The sequence below is a fragment of the Falco rusticolus genome, chromosome 10 (genome assembly GCF_015220075.1).
Source record: "Falco rusticolus isolate bFalRus1 chromosome 10, bFalRus1.pri, whole genome shotgun sequence".
In the NCBI taxonomy this organism is placed as follows: Eukaryota; Metazoa; Chordata; class Aves; order Falconiformes; family Falconidae; genus Falco; species Falco rusticolus.
The window spans coordinates 3,025,938-3,042,660 of record NC_051196.1 but is presented as its reverse complement, the minus strand read 5'-3'; the positions used below and the strand labels follow the sequence as shown (position 1 = coordinate 3,042,660).

The window sequence follows — 16,723 nt, the reverse complement described above, 5'->3', positions numbered from 1 at the left end:
TTGTATTTGTGAAGTATTGTAATGTATTATTAATTAATATTGTAAGCATTGTATTATTAAGACACAGGTAAGAACAGCAGCTATTATACATATTATTACTTAAACCAAGGACCAAGGTCTAATATACATCTAGCATTACCATGCTAGATTTGATAAAATTACTAAAGCATAAAGCTGCCTTGTGTTACCTGAGGCTTCTTAAACAATTGAAAAAAATCTGGTTTTAAAACTGTCTTCCATGCATTTTAATTATGATTGACACATACAAAACTCCAAAGTTTCGGAGGTTTTAAGCAGATATTTTAATTTTTTTTTCCCCCAGAAATGCAGTAATCACTACTTTAACAGGCTTTTCATCTATAATTCTGAAACTCCTAACAGTGACAAAGTAACCAGTGCTTCTTTGGAGCTTCACCATATATTCAGGGTACGATAAAACAAACTTTTAGTATCTTAAATGTGATCTTCCTTGAAAAAGACCCCAAAAGAGTTCTCAATGGCATATCAAGTAAGTTGAGATATTTCATAGAATCACGTAGGTTGGAAAAGACCTTTAAAACCACCAGGTCCAACTGTAAACCTAACACTGCCAAGTTCACCACTAAACCATGTTCCTAAGCACCACATCTACACAGCTTTTAAACACCTTCAGGGATGGTGACTGGGCAGCCTGTTCCAATGCTTGACCATCCCTTCAGTGAGAAAATTTTGCCTAATATCCCGTCTAAACCTCCCCTGGCACAACTTGAGGCCATTTCCTCTTGTCCTATCACTTCTTATCTGGGAAAAGAGATGAACACCCACCTCACTGCAACCTCCTTTCAGTAGATGCAGACAGCTGAGGTCTCCCCTCAGCCTCCTTTTCTGCAGAATACACAAGCTCTGTTCCCTCAGCCGCTCCTCATAAGACTGGGCTTACTATTAAACACTGAGGCAAGGGAGGCATTAAGTGCCTTCAGCCTTTTCCTCAGCCTCTGTCACTGTGTTTCCCCCCTGCATCCAATAAAGGATGCAGATTATCCTTAGCCCACCTTTGGGTTTGATGTATTTATAGAAACATTTTTATTGTCTTGTACTGCAGTAGCCAGATTAAGTTCTAGCTGGGCTTTGGCCCTGCTAATTTTCCCCCTGCATAACCTCACAACATCCTTGCAGTCCTCCTGCATTGCCTGCCCCTCCTTCCAAAGGTCATAAACATTTTTTTCCTGAGTTCCAGCCAAAGCTCTCTGTTCATCCAGGCCAGCCTTCTTCCCCACTAGCTCGCCTTTCGGCACATGGGGACGGCCCACTCCTGTGCCTTTAAGATTCACTTTTTGAGGGATGTCCAGCCTTCCTGGACCCCTTGGCCCTTCAGGACTGTCTCCCAAGGGACTCTGTCGACCAGGCCCCTAAACAGGACGCAGGCGCACTCCCACAGCCGTGCTCAAGGCTGCTGTCTGCTACTGGCATAAGAGGGGCACAGCCTGCAACCCGAGCATGGCTGGGAAGCTGTGTCAGTCAGGGTGCGTGCAGAGCTTAGAGATGTCCCAGCTTTCTACCAGGTGGATACCACTGCTCCCTTCCCGTGCACCTTCCATACAAACTGCTGTGCCAGGCCCTGTTTGTCCTCCCAGGCCACTCATGCTGCCCAGGGGCTTGGCCACCATGCTCCTGGCCTAGCCCAGCTCTCCTCGGCTGCTACGGTGTGAGCTGCGGGTTCCTGCCAGCACTCTTGGCTCCCCTGAGCTTCCTCTGGTTTGGGTAACACCCTGTGCACCACACTGGAGCACGCTGATTGTGCTGACACCAGAGCTGCTCGCCTCAACAACTGAGTTTACTCCAGATATTACTTTTCCTCATTTACAGATTCCATACAACTTGAAGAAAAAAAGAATCATCTGCTATTTAAGGAGTGGTTTACTCTCTTGTAACCAAAGACAGGTGTTTTAAAAGGATAGCTATCACACAGGACAAACTGCTTGGTCCATATCGTAACCATCAAAATGCAAGTAAAGGGCAGTGCTGTATTATGGAGTGACACACCCAACGCTATTCTCTTATTGCTACTTTGCGCAAAGGATTATACTTCAGGGAACAATAAAAGCCCAAGAACAGTGACCACTAACAACCTGTCTGTATATACAGAGTTATTTAACACCACCTTTAGCAAAATTGACAACTTTTAATAAACCTGCATATACCAAGCTGGTCCTTAACACAGTCACACCATATGTCTTATGTCTGTAAGAAGCTACAAATACCAGAAAAGCCATGGTTACGCAGCCACGGCTAGATCCAGAATCCCTGTGAAGACAACATCTTATCTACAGCTCCTGAGAGATTTTTGTCTGCCTTTGCTCTTTCTCAGGACAGCAGGGAACAAAAGTGTTAGTGATGTTCTTTCAAATGAATTCCTGGAGAGCATTGACGATAACTTTTTGACACAGATGGTGGAGAAGCCAAGGAGGTGAGGTGTGCTCTTTGACCTTGTCTTCACAAAGAAAAGCTGTTGAGGATATGAAGGTGTTGGGGGCAGCCTTGGCTGCCGTGACCATGAGATGGTGGAGTTCAGGACCCTGCATGGAGGAAGCAGAGCAACAGGTAGGATTGCAACCCTGGACTTCAGGAGAGCTAACTTTGGCCTCTTCAACAACCTACTTGGAAAAATCCCATGGGTTAGGACTCTAGAAGGCAGGGGGTCCAAGACAGCTGGCTAGTATTCAAGCATCACTTCCTCCAACCTCAATCTATGTGCATTCCCAGGAGTAGGAAACCAAGCAAAGCAGGCAGGAGGCCTGCATGGTTGAACAAGGAGCTTCTGGCAAACCTCAAACAGAAGAAAGAAACTAACAGGATGTAGAAAAAGGGACAGTACACTTAAGGGGAATATAGGGGTATGGTCAGAACATGCAGGGAGGCAATGAGGAACGCTAAAGTCTGTTTGGAATCAAATCTGGTGAGGGATGTCAAGGTCAACAAGAAGGGCTTCTTCAAATGTATCAGCAGGAAAAGGATGACTAGGGAAAATGTGGACCTGCTGCTGAATGAGGTGGGTGCACTGATGACAAAGGACATGGAGAAAGTAGAGTTACTGAATGCCTTCTTGGCTTCAGCCGTCACTGCTAAGGCTAGCCCTCTGGTTTCCCGGACCCTGGAGGCAAGAGAGAGTCTGGAGAAAGGATTAGGTTAGAGATCACTTCAGCAAACCTGACACGCAGAAATCCACAGGCCCCAATGGGATGCACCCCCAAGTGCTGCAGGAGCTGGCAGATGTTATTGCCAAGCCAGTCTCCATCTTTTAATGGCCATGGAGAACAGAAGAGATGCCTGAGGACAGAAGAAAAGCCAGTGTCACTCCAATCTTCAAAAAGGGCAAGGAGGAGGACCCAGGAAACTACAGGCAGGTCAGTCTCACCTCCATCCCTGGAAAGGTGATGGAACAGTTCATCCTGGAGGTCATCTCAAAGTGTGTGGAGAAAAAGAAGGTAATCAGGAACAGTCAACATGGATTCATCAAGGGGAAATAGTGCCTGATGAACCCGAGAGCCTTCTACGACAGAATAACTGGCTAGGTAGACAAGGGGACAGTGGTGGATGTTGTCTACTTTGACCTCAGCAAGGCTTTTGACACAGTCTCCCATAACATCCTGATACGTAAACTCAGGAAGCATGGAACAGATGAGGGTACAGTGACACGGAGAAGTGGCTGAATGGCAGAGCTCAGAGTGGTGATCAGCAGCACAGAGTCAAGCTGGAGGCCTGTAGCAAGTTGCCCATGGGCAGCAGTGTGCCCTCATGGCCAAGAAAGCCAAGGGATCCTGGGGTACATTAGGAGGACCATGTGCAGCAGACCAAGGGAGGTGACCCTCTCCCTCTACTCTGCCCTGCGGAGGCCACATCTGGAGTGCTGTGTCCAGTTCTGGGCTCCCCAGTTCAAGTGAGACGGGGAACTACTGCAGGGGGGGCCAGCAGAAGGCTACAGAGATGATAAGCAGATGGAGCATCTCCTGTATGAGGAAAGTCTGAGAGAGTTGGGCCTGTTAGCCTGAAGAAGACTGACATGAGATCTTATCAGCGTCTACAAATAGCTTAAGGGTGAGCATCAAGATGTGGCCAGGCTCTTTTCAGCGGTGCCCAAGGACAGGACAAGGGGAAATGGGCACAAACTGAAACAGAAGAAGTTCCTTCTGAATATGAGGAAGAACACGAAAATAAATGAAATAACCAACTCAATCCCTGTGATTTACAGACTTAAGAGAACAGGTGCAACCAAATTTCAAGTCCCACTTGCTGCTTTTTTTTTTTTTTTCTGCCTTTTTGTTTTCCTCCCAACAGTGTATTTAGGCATAAAGGTAGTTCACACTCCAGCACAGCTACCCTATTCGGGAAAAGGCTTATGATACCAGTATAAAAACATCCACACAGCTTTCACCAGCATGATTTCTGCAATAGAATAATTGCTGAAGTGCACATATTTAAGCCAGGAATTTAATCAAGGCCAGGATTAGTTAGCACAAATGGAGCTACCCACTGTCACCAATGAGTAGAATATGCCTGGCTATCCATTTACTGGTTTAGAAATGGTACTCATAGAGTTTATACATGCATCCATATCCATGCATGTTAAAAGCAGTAACACTAACATTTTGAGACGTGTTGAAAGACAGCCTGGAAGTCTTCATCAAACCACCTGCTCTAGCAACCATTTATATAACACAGCAATCCTAGCACCTCTCTTCAAGATACACAACCACAAGTCTCCTGTCCCAAAGGAGAATCACAGTACATACACTTTTTAGAGCATAGCTTTGGCTTCTGCTGTTCCTCTCCTGCAAACCACTTAGGTCTGCAGGAAAATCATGCAATTCCTGGACATCAGGTGGATAGAAATACTATCTCAATCTGTTTGCCACCATGGTAGCTCCACATGCATTCTCTGTGACAGGAAAGCTTGCTAGAGGTTGCTGCCTCCTGATCCGCCTCCACACACATTCCCACCCCTTGATTATGTCAGTGCAACTGTCTCTGGTCAATGCTGTAAACTGATACATTAGAAAAATGCTTTAAAGGTATATATAAAATGTCTGGATTAAAAAAAAAAAAAATATCAAGTGAAGTATTTTTTTAGCCCAGAACATTTCCCAAGAAAACAAAAAAAACCAAAGAAACCAAAGGCTTCACTGGATCATTTAGTTGTAGGGCGTAGTTATTCAGCTAGAGGATCAGTCTCACTCAGGTTTTTTTTGCAAGAGCTTAATCTGAAAAGTTAAACAGATGACCCAATATGTTTCCTTCCTGCATCATGCACTTGATCTCATGTGCAACGCTGTATTTTCCAGACTGTTTTCCCCTAAACAAACCAGTATTTTTAGCTCTTAAAAGTGTCTCCTTTCAGATAGCATTTGTTGGCAGACTGCTTTGATCTTAATGCATATCAAAGGAGTCTAAATTACGAATTGCTAAGTAAACTGCTTACATTTAACTATGCTCTCTCTTTAAATTTTAATCAGGGTAGAACACAAAAGGAACTATGTTTCAGCTCCTAGCATCCCAGCTGATTAGGGTATTCCACATAAAACTCTTGTCTCCTTTATCATCTTTTGCCAGCTGCTGAACTCTAAAATATTATTTGGTTCTTGATGGTGCTTATTTCCATGCCTTTTGCTGTATTTTTAATTAACAGTTGACAGGGATTCCAACAAATAAAGAATATAAGATGCATTAAAGGACACTTTCAACCACGTGCAAGTGTTAAAACCCAAAGTGAGTTAAGACACGAGATACTTAATACACAATGGGAAGCACTTTTCAGCCGAAGCCTTGTTATCCTATAAATTAAAATTTTTCAAAGTACAGCTACTGTCTAAAAAGTCAGGTAAGGCAGAAAGGAAATTTCAGGATTCTGCTTACTGATGTGATAAACGCAGTCATGATTCATGTCAAAAATAGAATGTACTGTGGTAAGTGTAACTGTTGTACCCTGTGTAAATCTGGGACCTGTATCACAGTTGTGGTGAGTGGGCACGTGTGGCTCTCCTTTAAGACAATGTGATGGCTTCCCCTTCCCCTGAGGCAATCGCTGCCTGGAAAAGCCTGCCAAAAGGACACAAGGAAAGCGAAACCACACGAGGGAAGGCCCACTGAAGGAGACAAAGACCTTGAGATTTGAAAAGCGCCAAAGGAGAGCCAATAGGAGGAGAAGGTGTACCCTAACGATCCAGTGGGGAAAGAGCAGGACGTACATCCGGCAAGAAGAGATTGGTCAAGATCCGGGGATAAAAGACGCTGCTTTTAGGACTCAGGTGTGCGTGTGATGGAAGTAATTGAGTTCTCCACACACCCAGCGCTGTTTTTGCTTATTGTTTCTCAACCTAAATTGATTGAACCCAAAATAAAATTGTTTTAATTGTTATCATTTATAACACTGATATCACTAAATCCAATGTCCTTCTTAGCTTTAAAGCGTACATGGACATTGTGAATGTTTTAGGATATTTCCCTAACTTATGAGTGTACTTTCAGCTACCTATTTACTCAACAAGTGTTTTTTTTCTAGTTAATGCAATAGGAGACATACATGGAATACACAGACAGGTGGCTTATGTAACAGTGAGAAGAATGTGACTAATGCATTCTCCTGGGCACTAAGGTTCATGAATAAATCCCAGAAACTTTAAAAATGCATACAGAAACAGAATAACTTGTTCAGAGGAATGAAACTTTCTGATTCTTTCATATAAACTACAGGTGTTATCTCCTGCAGCTGGAAAACACAAATACTTTACTACCCCGCTACAGATAAGGCCATTTAGGGACAGGCACATTATATTTCAGGTTTAAAACTGCATTTTAGACAGGCAGCTCTTCCCAGCTCTAACAGGGCATCTCCAAATCCCAGTTCAGAAAGGTTTTGGAACTGTGAACCCACTACTCTGTCATTATGCTGGACAGCAGCAGGAGAAGCAACGACAACACAAGGTCCAAACCTCAGTGTGGTGGTAGGCTGCAAAATACTCCTGAAAGATATAACTGGCTTAAAGCAAATTCCAGCCAAGGCAAAATGTGTTTAAAAATCCAGAGGCGTTACAGTGGCTTCAACTCCTGTTTTGGGATTTAGAAAAACTACACTGTAAACCCCATATGACTATGTATTAAAAAAAATCCAAAAATCAAAAGCACAGATTTAGGTCCTTCTGGCTATAAGATTGAATCTGGTAATGCCAACAGGCATCACGATGAACAGGAATCTTAAAAGTTTGTACTAATCTCCACTTTGTTCCTACCACCAAAAGGAGCAAACGCATTTTAACAACAGTGTTTACAGCAATTACTTAAATTCTACCAGAGCATGTATTAGCATTTTAAAAAGCATCCATGTGATGAAGTGACTGATAAAGCATTTTAGAAAAAAGTTTTAAAGTGTTCTCCTTTGCTTTATCTGTAATAGACCACAATTAAAAGCAACAGAAGATTGCTTTAAAAAGGAACTATCAACTGGGATGAAATGTAGATCATAAGAGGGCAGCGTGAAAGACTGGAATAAGTGACAGACAGGAGAGAAGACATAGTAATTTCTCATTATTTTTTTACTTAACTAAAGCATAACAATCTCAGAGTATTTATCACCATCGAACATCCATGTGACACTAAGGCATACCAGCCCACAATCTTCCAGAGAAATCTGCAAGAAATGAGAGTATTAACCTCTGCAACATTCACAGACTGTTATCTTGTGAGCCAGGAATTTAAGGACTTAAGTTTCCACGTCTTTATTTTTAAAGAAGTATTGCAGTTATTGCTCTGTGGTGCAATGAGCTAATAAAACAAGGCATGTAACACTGACTTACTGAGATGCATGCCAGCATTTCAGGGGTCCATAGCCAAAAGCACAGTTCGGTTCCTGGAACCTTCCCTATAGTATAAAGTTTTATCAGCAAAGAAATCCATGCATCAGAAGAAGCTCCTAAGTGTTTATATTCGCAAGCATATCTGGATGACTCTCAACCTTCTCTTGACAGAACAAGCTGGCTTCATAAGAATCAAGTATTACCAACCACAAAAGTCGCTCTCAACAGCCACACAAAGACATCCTTGACAGTAAGGAACAGCATACCCTGCCCTGCAGCTCTGATAACTTGCAACACGCGATGCCTCATCCTGAGAAACAGTGCTGATTAAAATCCTCTGCATCTTATGGCCTGAACTTCCTTTCAAATAATTGCATGGTGGTCAAGAGACTACTGCCTCTAGCTCTGGGAATACCACATATGGAAAAGGTCTGACTGACCTGAGGGGTTTGAACAAACTTTAACCTTCAGCTGACAGCCAAAGGAGAGAAAGCAGGCTGTGGTAAGAAACATGGGAAATAGCCCCAAATGAAATCCAAATTCTGACTAAGAAAAAAACCTCCAGCATGAATATCACACTGCTCCTGAGAAAGACCTCATCATGCCGATGACTCATCGTTGTGCTCAAGGAATACTGAGTGTCAACCTCAGGACCCACAAGGAACAATGGAAAGGTAAGCATAACACCATAGCAAAGCAGTAGGAAGTGGGAAGGCTCTGCATAACAATTCTAGCTATAATCTTCATGAGGCTTTTCTGTATTAACTAGGTAATTTGGACTATCAGACGATTAAAATATTAAGTGGGCAAACAATAAATTCTTGACTCCACTTAGTGCATTCCTTTCTGTGCACTACAAGATTTTGGGTGTTGCAGGAGGCCAAACTGCCTCAGGATTATAGGGTGCATACTCTTACACAGGGAGACCATGGAAAACACAGAGCACAGGGAGGAAAAAGGCACAAGCCACACCACATCTAGAGAACAAGAAACAACAGTCTAGTGTCGTTCTGAGACTTGGATCTACTCTCTTAATGCCATAATGCACTACAAATCAGTACTGTTCCACAAAGAGAATCTCACAAAACATACTGCAAAAACCACCAGAACTGAAGTAGAAACAGAGGGGCTAGAGTGACAGGGAAGAATCTCCTCAAAAATGAAGCTAGGCTGTCAGAACCCTTCAGTCCTAAAGAAAGGGCTCTGCACAAGTATTATTTTACAGGACTGTCTACGTTACCAATTTACATGGCATTTATTTTGTCTGCTTTTGCAATAATCTTCAACACATTGTTCCTCCCTCTCTGCCTATCAAAATCTGATGGCCAGCCAAACATGGAAGCAAAGGGATTATTGTGTTAAACTAGCTACTTCAATTTAAGGATAGAGAAGTTATACCATGTAATAGATGAAAATATAAAGCACAAAAACCACCCTGAAGTACATAGCTTTACAGAAAATAAACCGAAATCAGTTACAGGTAGATATTATTCTGGCCCTCCAGTCTTCAGACGGCAGAAAGCACATATCCTGTATTCAGGAATTGGTTTGGATGGGGTTACATCACTAACCCACAGAAGAGGTGAGCTCTGCATAGATATCTGCAGGCAGATATGCTTTGTTTCCCCCTCGTGCTATCAGACCTTCCCACAAAATTCAGCAAAAACTTGTGACCATTGCAGAGAAAAGTCCGGCTGCAGAAGAGACATTTACAAGCCTGCTCAAATACTCAAGCATTCCATTGTCTCAGCCTTTTTGGTGCCCTGAAAAGGAATGCACACTGAAAGACTGTGACAGCCTACAAGAAATTCAGGAGGTTGTACAACACCATCCTGAAACTGTGCTGTTAAACTGTCAAACTGCAGTGGCTGTGAGCCTGTCCATACTGTTATACAGCCCAAAGTGAGAAAAATAAGACATTGTAATATTTTTTCTTTAGCTGTCTATTAACTCTCACCTGAAAAATACCTAATAATAAAAAGATTGACTTATATTACTGAACTTTCATGTGCAGGCATAAGGCTGCTGAACATCCTGAAGGAAAAAGGAAGCTTAGAAAAAAAAAAAAAATCTTGTGTTGCCAACTATATATTATGAGTCTTCCCCACTTATCATTACCAGCAAGTCAAGCACAGTAAGCCAAAACTATCTGCATAACCAGAACAAAGTACCTATTTCATTAGGTAAATTTCAGAGATAAGGAGCAAAGCACGACACAGGATTAGCAAGTGTGTCTCATCTGTCACCTATTCCGCAGTCAGCAGAACCCACTGCAGCATATTCAACCACTTTATGAAGACTGTTCCATGTATGTAATCCTGTACAACAGGTTATGCTGCATTATTCTGCAGTCCCGTGTGACAACAGTCCCCACCAAATCTCTTAAAAACAACTAGCAGGGATCTGGAGCTTCTCACTCTGACAGTAAAAGGCCATTAACCATGACATGTACATAACTTTAACATTTGGCCTATTCACAACGTAACAGGAACTTTCATTACCTTTGAGAAGCAAGCAAAGGGGAGAGTGGAATATGGAGACTGAGAACCTGGTAGGTTTTGGGATAAAATAACCCTTATCACCGCAGTTCTCTGAAAGGCACGATGTATTCCCTGTAGCACTATTGTATATCATAAACACGTTTCCACAAGGATAGCTATGCTCACGGTGCAAGGATACCATGCATCTTTTTGACCTGGAAGGGCATCCAAATGTGAACAAATGTTACCAAATGGTAGATAGATACTGGAAAAACTCTTGCTAATAAATATGTATAGCATTGGCACAGCCCACGTTTCAATTTGAAGTTACAATAATGAAGTCCCATCACTATGCTGGTATTCCGAATCACCTTCCGCCCTTGTCTTCAGTTCTATCTGCTGACTCTCACATGGATGTAGTCACTGATTCATCATTCAAAACCTGGAAGGACTAGACACAATCTCCCTAAAATAGCAAAATCTAAAGTGCCATTTTCTTTCCAGAAGACTATAGAGATTTTTCAGTTTTACTATACATTACTTAAAGACAATGTAGAATCTTTTTCTAAAAATGTAAAAAGAGGATTCACATCCTTTCCGTATATAATGAAATTATATTCTCATTTTCCACACGGGTTTTGTTTTTTCAACAAGTACAATCTTAGGCAGTAAATATTTCTCAGCTATAAAAACTGAAAAATAAGAGATGTTTACTGCTGTTCAGCCAGAAGAGCATATAAACTGGTACATCCATCAGATTCAAGTAATTGCACAAATAAACAGAATCATTAACAATTCTGAATATTATCCTCTTACTGAATGCATTTTCTGTACATACAAACCATCAAGTCAAAACAAGTAATTTTTTAAACCCACAGCTTTACTATAGATGTAATTCCTTCCTGTACCTGTTTTTCTTACTTAAAGAATAACTATTATCTATCCTAGCTGAAATTGTGCCCAGAGGCTCAGAAAGTCCTTTTTATATGCTACCTTTATGACATCCTTTTCACTTCTTGGCAACAAGTCATTAAGCTCCACAACTGTTTCTGCTCTTGCTCTCCTGGAAGTTCTTACCAGACATTTTGGGTTAGCACCACAACAGGAGGTCCCTCTGTTATTTTGACGTCAGAAGTTATGAGGTACATATGAATGCACATAGTTACTATTCAGTGCAACATGCATAGACTGGACTACCAATCAAACTCAAACCGTTTCTTATTCATTTAAACTGCACAGCTATGAACAAAGCTTTGAATTTATTGTATATGAGAGAAGGAAGTATTTCTCATCTAGAACCTGCCATCTAAATAGGAATACTCACCCTGCTGCAACTGCAGGAGGGATGACCAGGACAAGTTTAAGTTGTGCTTCACGCAGAGCTTCAGAAAGGTGAATGAGCAAGTGAATCAACTCCCTGAAATATAAATGCATTGTCAGAGGGAAAGGAAGTGAAACTGGTGCTATATATCAGTAAGAACAAGTTTAACAGTAGAAATAATTGAAAAGACCCAGCTGCTAAGAGAGCCCAACAGTTTGTAGCAAATGACAATAGCAGAAGACCGATCAGAGGTTTACCCTCCTCAAGGACTAAGAACACTGAACTGTTGGAGACAGTCTTAGTTTTATTGGAACTGATGATCACCTTGGGGCTAAAACGTTTCCTAGTTTTATTTTCATCTAACTATGCGTTGTTAGCATGTAAAACCAGCATACCTTATCAAAGCAGGTCACTTCTTGAGATCATATTAAGTAAAAGGAATTAGCTCAACAGAAGAACCAAACACTGCTCTGAAACAGGCAGCTGTTGAATAGATTCAAGTTGCCACTGTATTACTACACATGAGGTCTTAGAATTTGTAAAGGTCTTTCACAGCAAGACATGCAATCTTCAGGGATATTTCTGAGGCCTGTGTTTAGAGATATTTCTGCTACTGTTTTTTCCTGTGTATAATCTTTTTGTTTCTCAATACATTACTGAATAGCTACAAAGTAAGTGTTTGACAACATCATATCTGGAAGTATCACCTTCCATATGCATAATTTAAAAACTTTCACAAGAGCTGATTTTCAAATCCATATTCTAAGCACATCAATAGGAAAATAAATTCTAAAATTCTCATGCAAACCATTTTTAGCCTTCGTTATTTGAAGGGTAATGTTAACAGAAAATCCTTCAGAGACAGACTGTTGAAACAAAACCATTTAATGGCTATTGTTATCTTAGGAGTCAAATATTACCTTAAATTTGCACTATAAATATGGCCCTTCTGTGTGCCTTCCTTAAGTCATCTGATTTTCCAGAACAAAGTCAACTTTCATATTTACGCACTGGTGGGTCCTCAAAGGCAGTCAGGCAGATGTTAGGACAGAATTCTAGATCTGTTCAGAATTATGCTTAAATCTGAACCAAGTAGAAAGCAACTTCATGACCCATTCCAGTAGGTTAAACGTGCTAAACCAGGAAAAGCAGGATATACATAAGCAATCTTCCAGGTTGTTTGTTCCACTTAAACTGGATTAGACCTGAAATTTCAGAAACAACTTTTGGTACTGTCATGCCTTTCAAGGCATTATCATCCTAGAGATATTCTTCTGAAATCACTGACGTTCCCATATGATTATCCATCACAGTAATGATGCTTGACTTGCACATTGTAGACACTATCCAAAGGTAACCAAGTATTTTCATTTTCCCTGAAATGATTTAATGCCTGATGAAAGCTTCCTAAGGGTACTACAGAAGCCATTACTCTAAAAATCCTGGCAAACAAACAAAGCAAGTTTTACTACTTTCCCAATACCATCAGTATTTTGTGCTTACAATTTTGAGAGCTGGCTGTGCTGAACAGCTCTTGACAAAGAACTGTCACACTGCCACCTACATTTTCTCTTCCAGAAGGAGGCATGAGATTACAGGAATCAGCTTTTCATCTGTGCAGCAGGTACTTCTACCATGCTTGCTCTGGGAAAGTAACAGCTTTCCCTCCCGTCTCCTTATCATATGCATTCCACATTAAGTGTGTCGCTATTCAGACAAATCAATTACAGCAAAGAAAAATCCTTTTCCATATGAACGCATTAGCAATTACAACACTAAACTAAACAGACATTTATTGCCTCCAACATACTCATCATGGCACCCATATGATATAATCTTATCAAAAACTTGTCATGGAATGAAGTGACACACTTCACTCAGAGAGGCAGCAATATGTTTATTGGTATAAAACAGCAATTTAACGAAGTTTGATAGTAAACAACGCAACAGTTGTTTAACAAGATTCAATGGCAAGATACACTTGATCGTTTACTGCACAGAGGACAGGGTCAGACAAAACTGTCAGGACAACCCTCCCATTGAGTCATGATATTAAAACTATCTAAGCCTTCTTTCCCACTGCTTTGTATCTCACGGCTAAGTGACCTTTTTAACTAATTATGCCCAAACTACAGTATGGTTGTACCCTTTATTAGCCATCAAAGATACTACATATAAGATAAATTTGACCAAGGATTCAAATCCTCTGGCACTGAGATCATTCTGCATTGTTTATCGGCAGTGATCTCTCTTCTCTGCCTGGCTGCCTTTGTTAGCTGTAGGAACTGAGACCTCTACACCATGCAAAACATTTGCTGACTTTACATTTTTTAGAAAGTAAGGGGACAAAAGGAGGGGCAGGATAGAACAAAAGAACCTAACATAGGTCCAGAGCAAGACAGCATCTTTTTCAATCAGAAACAAAGCTAACACCCTTGCTCCAACTTTGCATCTTCACATATCTGCCTCAGAGCCTAAAATTTTGCTATCCAGACAGCAATGCTTTGAAGCATAAGAAAAGCAGTTGGGATTATTTTAAAGCAGATGCAGAGAAAAAAAAGAAGAATTCAAGCAAATATGAAATTGAAAGCTTCCCCTTCTTTGGCAATATCAGACACTGATGGTTAGCCAGCACAGGTAAAAATGAATCCACAAAAGCCAGGACATACCCACAAAAACAGTAGCTGCACAAAAGTTGTTATATATTAAAACTAGAAAGACATACAGCATAGAACCACAACTTACAACTGTAAAGGATAGAGATTTGTGGCCTGATAAAGGGGCAGGAGTACAGTCTGGATTGCTGGTTTTATTTTGTAGCTGGCAGACAGGAGTCAACTAAACAGACTCCACCAAAATGGCCACTTCCCCTCCTCCTGTCACCAAATCCAAGCAGTTTAATTTTGGCCAAAAATTAATTAGCTTCAACCTGGAGGAGGTCGGGAAGAAAAGGGGTAGCTGAACAACTGCAGATTCTTGATCAAGTAACCCAGATTAACATCTACTCACTAACCTGTCAAACCAGGATTCTGGGCCCTGAAAACCTTCTAGCAAATCAGACAGGATTAATGATCAAAGATTTATTTATCCATTTGTCAGCCAAGAAAGATTATGTAAATCAAATGCAAACTCTTCCCCTCTCCCCCGAACAGCAATAGCAGAAAGCTCATTTATTGTGCTAGAAATTAAAACTTCACTGTGTCCCAACAGTACTTTCCAGTGTTTTAAATGCAATATTCTCCCATATTCCACTGGTAATTTTAAAAGAAAAGCTACTGACATTTTAAACACTATAATGAGGTGCCGGCAAGCAGGAATAAAATCAATCTTCCTGAAAAGGCTTTGTTAAATATTTACCAGAGATTTCACCATTGTCAAATTTAACTTCAGAGTAGCTACTAAAACACTGGCAGCTTTAAGACTCTATCTCGAGCTAATTAAGGTCTACTTCATCCCTGCTATTTCAGGCTTTCTATTATCACTACTTGGTCGGTCAATTTTCCAAGTGTTCATGATTTCAAAGCATCCTGCCATCTATAAAGTGTGCAGACCTCCAAATTTTCATCACCCAAGTTTTCCAGGAAGCTTGTTTTTTCAGAACTCCCTTTTTCCAGCACCACTAGTCTATTGTGTCTGAGACACCTTGTAGTACAGTTTACTTCAACGCACAAGAGTGGGCTGTAGGTATGTTTGAAAAACCTTGCAGAAGACACATAAGACTGTTATATCCTTCCCTTCAGTTACATGACCCTTCAGAACTCTGCAACTTCCCAACTCAGCCACTTTTTTTGCACAAGTTGGTAGTCAGTACTCCCTGAAATTTATGCCTTATCAAGAAAATTGGACAGAATAAAGCTGTCTACTTCAAGAAGAAATTGCCCTTTTGTGCCATTTCATTGCCTAGTTAATACCAAGAAATCGGAGTGAATTACGGGAAATCTTTGATTAATAGATTAATTTTTCAAGGACTAACATGAAGGATAGAACTGCCAGAAGAGCTTTTTGCTCCTACACTCCTACCAACATTAATAAGATGTCTGAAGGTCATCTTCTGCATGATACCAAATGCCTGCAGCACGTGGTGACAAAAAGGAAAAAAATCACGTTTTTCAGATGAATTCTGTGTGATGGCAGTGCCATCTGTCAGCTAATGCCAGACTGATCAGAATAACGTGCACTTTTATGTATGCTGTGAGATTCTGATGGTATATTCATGCCTTCTTCACAATATGACACAGGTCTCTTGGGAAAAAAAACCCAACACCCAAAAAACCCACAAGTGAGATTAGCGAGAGAGACATCATCATGTCTAGCTGTTAACTAAATAAGCAGGAGAACCTTTGCTTGCTCAGTTATCTCAATATTTCTGCCAAGTGCATTTCTAAACTTAAATGCCACAGGATGAATAACTCAGAATATTTTATTGCAAAATCAGTCAAGAAAGTTTTAGATAAAAGACAGTTATTTAGTTAAGAAGCAAGTTTAAACTATAAGATGCAGTAAAAGACATTAGAATTGAGGTATCATCTGCACAGGATATCTAGGCTGACTTAGATTTTTGTTAGGAGACCAAGTTCCTGTACATTGGAATAAAAGATGGGAAGCTGAATACTTTTTCACCACACAATGATTGTCAGCATGAGAAAAGGCATCATCATTTAGATGCAGTCTTTCATGTCACATTAAATTGGACCTCACTGTGATTTGCATATCAATAATTCTATTCCCAGAAATCACAGGAAAGGGACACCAGTACTATAGAGGGTACTTCAAATATCTGTATTAGATGTCTACAGGAGCCTGAACTGCTCAGCATAAATCCCCTAAAACTTAGGTCCACACATACATATCAAGCCAATTCAGGTTCTTCAGATAGAGGTGGTACTTCATGAACAGCCAGAGACCAGGCTGCTTAAGATACCCAACATGAAACCAGGCAGCTATATTTAGGCACGTAATTCTCTTACATAAAATTTACACTGTTGGCAAAATCAATGCTTAAATGAATACGCCAAAGAAAGCATCACAAAGGATTGACAGAATTTAAGACTTCAGTCTGCTGACCGTTACAGGGCAATTCTAATCCCAAACCAGAA

General features: G+C 40.8%; 1 protein-coding gene across 10 annotated transcripts in view; it reads right to left on the bottom strand.

The window, feature by feature from the left end:
• Positions 1–16,723, bottom strand: part of CHID1 (chitinase domain containing 1) — a 127,462-nt gene that overhangs the window by 91,536 nt on the left and 19,203 nt on the right. For 9 of the 10 annotated variants that reach the window (XM_037402936.1, XM_037402939.1, XM_037402935.1 and 6 more), the window contains one exon: positions 11,631–11,723. The exons of the other annotated variant lie outside the window; for it this stretch is intronic. In XM_037402936.1, coding sequence (XP_037258833.1) covers positions 11,631–11,723 — 93 coding nt within the window. The remainder of the gene's footprint in view (positions 1–11,630; positions 11,724–16,723) is intronic. 10 annotated transcript variants of the gene reach the window in all.